General features: G+C 35.5%; 1 protein-coding gene across 2 annotated transcripts; it reads left to right on the top strand.

Annotated features, from left to right (window-relative positions):
- Positions 1-1,015: 1,015 nt before the first annotated feature.
- LOC133670873 (uncharacterized) lies at positions 1,016-4,458 on the top strand. Of its 2 annotated transcripts, none has more exons than XM_062091463.1 (6): positions 1,016-1,328; positions 2,257-2,482; positions 2,921-3,016; positions 3,495-3,640; positions 3,742-3,961; positions 4,076-4,458. In XM_062091463.1, the coding sequence occupies exons 1-6, from the start codon at positions 1,291-1,293 to the stop codon at positions 4,262-4,264; spliced, it is 915 nt and encodes a 304-aa protein (XP_061947447.1). In that variant the 5' UTR covers positions 1,016-1,290; the 3' UTR covers positions 4,265-4,458. The 2 variants fall into 2 exon arrangements, with proteins under 2 accessions (XP_061947447.1, XP_061947446.1); XM_062091462.1 differs by having other exon boundaries at positions 1,017-1,328; positions 2,270-2,482.
- The last annotated feature ends 545 nt before the right edge of the window (positions 4,459-5,003 follow it).

Below are 5,003 nucleotides of genomic sequence, written 5' to 3' on the forward strand. Positions count from 1 at the left end.
ATAACTAAGTTATAATTACCTCCATATATATATATATATATAATTATTAATTTCTAAAAACACCAATTAATTTCTGCATATATATACGAGAAGTATAATTGTGATTCCTTTTTAAAATGATTTTCATTCGAAAATATATTAAAATAATATATTTTTTTTTAAAATTATTTTTGATATCAATATATAAAATATCTAAAAATATTAAAAAATATATTAATTTAAAACAACAATAAAATAAAATTTTTTAAAATATTTTTAAAACATAAATACAAACTATAACAATATTCTCATATGAGAATTCCAGTCGACAGGGGGAGTTCCTCGATTAGGACCGTAGCCTAGCTTTATTGCAAGCCAAATAAAAAAACGCTCTGCGATCAGAGCAAATGAACAGACAAAACTAATAGTAAATGAGAAGAAGCCAAGCCTTTATCCTTAAGAGCAATCGGCTCCTGGTGAGAACTGAAATCCTAATGCAAACTGAGATCTTGGAGCTAAGGCCAAGGCCCTCCCTAAAGCCGATGGGGACGTAGTTTCTTGTCCAAATCAAAAGTCTTGAGTCTCCGCTAGGGCTAAGGCTGATCCAAAACGACAGAAAAGCCGAAATAGATGTGGCAGAAGGCGGCCGCGGCTTTAAATATAAAACAGCCAAGGAATCTAACGTCCTCGCCTACGTTAAAAAGCCACATGGATTAAGGAATATAATCATTCATTTCATCCCTTATTTTCAAATAATGTTATAATTTGATCCCTTTTTTTTTAAAACTTACAGATCAGTCCCTTATCGTCTTAGCAATTGATGACGGTTTTCATGTACAATGTTTCTCCATGTTTATTTAAGGTCCCATTATGATTTTATTTCTTCAAGAACTTAATTTTCAAATGATACAAAGAGTAAAAAACGAGGGATTAAATTATAAAACGATTAAAACATCAGTGACTAAAGAATAATTTACTCTGAACTAAGAAGACAAATTTTCTTTCTGCTTACGTGTAGACAATAGGAGAAAGCTAAGCTTAAACACTTCCTACGAAGCAGCCAGTCCCACCAGGCAGACAAGTTTCGTTTGCTCTTTTGGAGTGCAAATATTATTAATTTATTAACCACTAAATAAATATACTAGTGAATTCAACTTAAGATTGATAAATTTATTTCAAGAACAATAATTTGAGAGTGGTAGAGAGTGGGAAAGATGGGTTGGAGAGGGATTCTGGGTTTTGATTATGGGATTGTACAAGCACCATTAGGACCTGATATTTCAGGTCCAGAGCTTGTTGCTGCTGTTGCTAATGCTGGTGGGCTTGGTTTGCTTAGAGCTCCTGATTGGGTATGTTTCTTCTTTTGTTTTGTAATCACTGTTATCAAGAAATGTGTTCTATGATCGATCAATGGTGTTTAGTGAATGGCGTTCTTTAATTTTTGTTGCTTCTGATATTTGCTGATCATTCCCTGAACGATGTTTTGAAATTTGTCTTTTAAGCTATGAAAGTGCAAAATTAGAGAGTATAAAGCTGGGTTTTCATTGGATAGCGAGTGAACAGACACTAACACTTAGCCTGGCAATGGACTGTGATTGGTTACCTAGGTTGATTCATCCTGGCATTGGAATTCACTCTTGGTCTAAAATTATGAACTTTGATGAATACTTGTATAAAGGAGCTTATCAATTAAAAAAAAAGGAAAGGAAGGAAAGCTAGGAAATTTATATACATCTAATGGCCTTAAGTTTTTCGCGCAGAAAAACAACTACAAGACTATTTCATAGTTTTATACAAATAGGACAATTATCTTTCATGAAGAAAGGAAGATTGAGGTTTGAGTCCTGGAAATTATTGTAGGGTTATGAACTTTTAGATGGCTAAACTGCTGATTAAATGTAAAAAGTTGTACTATTTGGGATGTCTCTACTTTTACAACAAATTGGAAGAGTTTATAGTGGCTATGCAGCGTATGTCTAGAAGATGTTCTAGCATGCATCCTATTTTTCTAAATTTCCATATCCTACAAATAACAGCACTGCAGATAATGTAATCTGTATCTCATTTGCCACGGGCCCCTATTCGTAATGCGGGAAGTGAGTTAAGGTCCAGCTTCAAATTCTTTATGTATTTTGATAAAAAAGTTACGTTCTTAGCGTTACACGCAGAATAGATGTTTGAATATTGCAGATTACTTGCTATGTATTCTAATTGTTGGCACAGAATCTATCACCAAAAAGAAAAAAAATCAAATCACAGTAGATGATAGTCTCAAAGTTCTTTTTATCAGGAATCACCTGATTACTTACGGGAACTGATAAGGAAAACACGAAGCTTAACTGACAAACCATTTGGGGTTGGTCTTGTTCTGGCATTTCCACATGAGGAGAATCTAAAGGTTATATTGGATGAGAAGGTAGCCGTTTTGCAAGTTTATTGGGGTGAATGTTCAAAAGAGCTTGTGCTTGAGGCTCATCTTGCTGGAGTCAAGGTTGTTCCACAAGTAAGTCTCACATGTATTTGTGCTAATCGGTTATATTTGGCCAGCATGAATAAGATTTTTCTATCCTGCAAATCTTGATTGGTTATATATCAAAGAGGCACTTAGACAGCCACAGTCATGTAGAGTTTAATCATTATATATCTTATTTTTAGACACCCTTGTATTCATTACCAGCACAATAATCATGCTTTTTAAGATGTTTAATGGTGAATCATGAACCAGGCTGCTAAGATGTAGCTTAAAAGGAGATAATATTCCGAACATGCTATACAACACGGTTTGTCTGTAATATGATTAATAGAATTCAGAGGAACAGAGTTGTATTACGTGCATTGCTTTCCTTGATTTGACTTTAAGCTAGTTTCTATTGAATATTGTCTTACATCGCTCTCTGTTTTCTTGTTGATGTCTAATAAATCATTTGTAAATCCATTGTAGGTTGGGAGCTTTGAAGATGCAAGAAAAGCAATTGATGCAGGTGTAGATGGAATTATTGTTCAAGGACGTGAAGCTGGAGGGCATGTAATTGGTCAGGTATGAGAGTTTCTGCTGTTCATAATTTAATTACTATATTTGTTCAGAGATTGTATGGTTATTGCTTGCCATTGTTTGGGGAGTTGATGATAGTGGGGCAGGGATGATCAAGTAGTAAAACTAAAGGCTGAGAAAATAACACACTCCCTTCTAGAATTCTCTGCCATCAAAATGTATTCTGCCCAAATAAATTATTTTGATGATCTGATGATTAAATTGTTACCAGAGATTCAACTTAGCTGGTTTCACAAATCAGCAAACTTCATTACTCATAATTGAAAACATTGTAATATATTGGAGATCTTTTTGAGCACAACGTATGTCAATCCGTATATAATTTCTCGATCTGCTATTCTGTTCTTCTCTTTGTTTGTTACTTCTCATACTGCTTTCATGATCTTAAATTGTTGAATGCCTTTCTACCCTTGACTTTCAGGAATGTTGAATCCCTTTGAATTTGTTGTTGATATACTTTTAGGAAGGTTTAATTTCAATATTGCCAAGGGTAGTAGACCTTGTTGGTGATCGCGATATACCTGTAATTGCTGCTGGAGGTATTGTTAATGCACGTGGCTATGTTGCAGCTTTGGCTCTTGGAGCTAAAGGGGTCTGTCTAGGCACGAGGTATGAAGAACCATCCTCTTACATACTTAAAACTTTTCAGTTTACAGTCTTTCATGTTCGTTATTATCTTTATGGTCTTAAAACTAAAATCATATGCACAGGTTTGTTGCGACTGAGGAAAGCAATGCTCATCCCACATACAAAAGGAAGTTAGTTGAGCTTGATAGAACTGAATATACAAATATATTTGGTCGAGCGAGGTGGCCGAATGCACCACAGCGTGCTCTGGTTACTCCTTTCTTCAATGATTGGAAGTCCCTTCCACCTCATGAAAATGAGATCAACCAACCAGTCATTGGTCGTTCAACAATTAATGGAGAGGTGAGTCTTTCTGATCCTTTCTTCTGTGCTTTGAGGTTTTAATCCAAAACACTTACCATTGTTTTCAAGGCCAACATAAATCCCTTCTTCTTAATAACTTATCTTCACAAATAGGAAAAAGAGATTCGGCGTTTTGGAGGTCCTGTTCCTAATATGACCACGACAGGTGACATTGAGAGCATGGCAATGTATGCAGGTCAAGGAGTAGGCCTTATCAAAGAAATTTGGCCTGCATCTGAAGTGATTAAAAGGCTAGTTGAAGGAGCTCAACAACTGATCCGTGGAGAATTTGCTGGCCTGTAATTCAACCACGTTACAAAGCCCCGGTTAACTTTCAAATATTGGTTGCTCTGGTTTCTTACATTGATGGATTACTCACTCAAGCTTGTAAGGATGTTAAGAATTTAACCATTTTGAAATAATGCACGCAAATGTTTGGCAATCTGCTGATATGTAAAAACCCTTTCCACAAAAAAGTGTAGCAATAATTTTATCAATTCCTTCCGAGCTTGTTTGATTTCTCAGAAAGGCCATTTGTTCACCAGAATACTCTGTAATAAGTTTGGAAGAGTCGTCCACTGGTGGAATTACATGTTCATACTCAAGTGCTCTCCAGAGACGCTTTTTTCTCAAACATCAGTTTCTTTACTAAATGTTTGGCAGGCAGACGAAGCTTCAGTGGATGGAGCTAACGTTGGTTCATATTCCTTCAATAAAACGTTTTCTCTGCACTATGTAATAATGAGTTCATTTGGGCAATTACCATAAATTCCCTACTTTGTCATTGACTGGATTGTAACTATAAACTTAGTCTTGATGCGAAATTTTGAATTTTCATAAATCCTTCAATTTGGACATGAATGGCCTGCCTTTATTGGGCTCTAAAAATGATATCCGACTAGGTCCTCATTGTCATGTCTTTTTCATGAGATGGATGTAGGAAGAGATTAGTGGTCTCCAGCAACCTTCAAAGTTTGCACTCTCAACTATTTCGTCAGCATTTGGGAATGGCTACACCATATCGTACTTGCCTTTTTGGTCT

The sequence above is a fragment of the Populus nigra genome, chromosome 13 (genome assembly GCF_951802175.1).
Source record: "Populus nigra chromosome 13, ddPopNigr1.1, whole genome shotgun sequence".
NCBI lineage: Eukaryota > Viridiplantae > Streptophyta > Magnoliopsida > Malpighiales > Salicaceae > Populus > Populus nigra.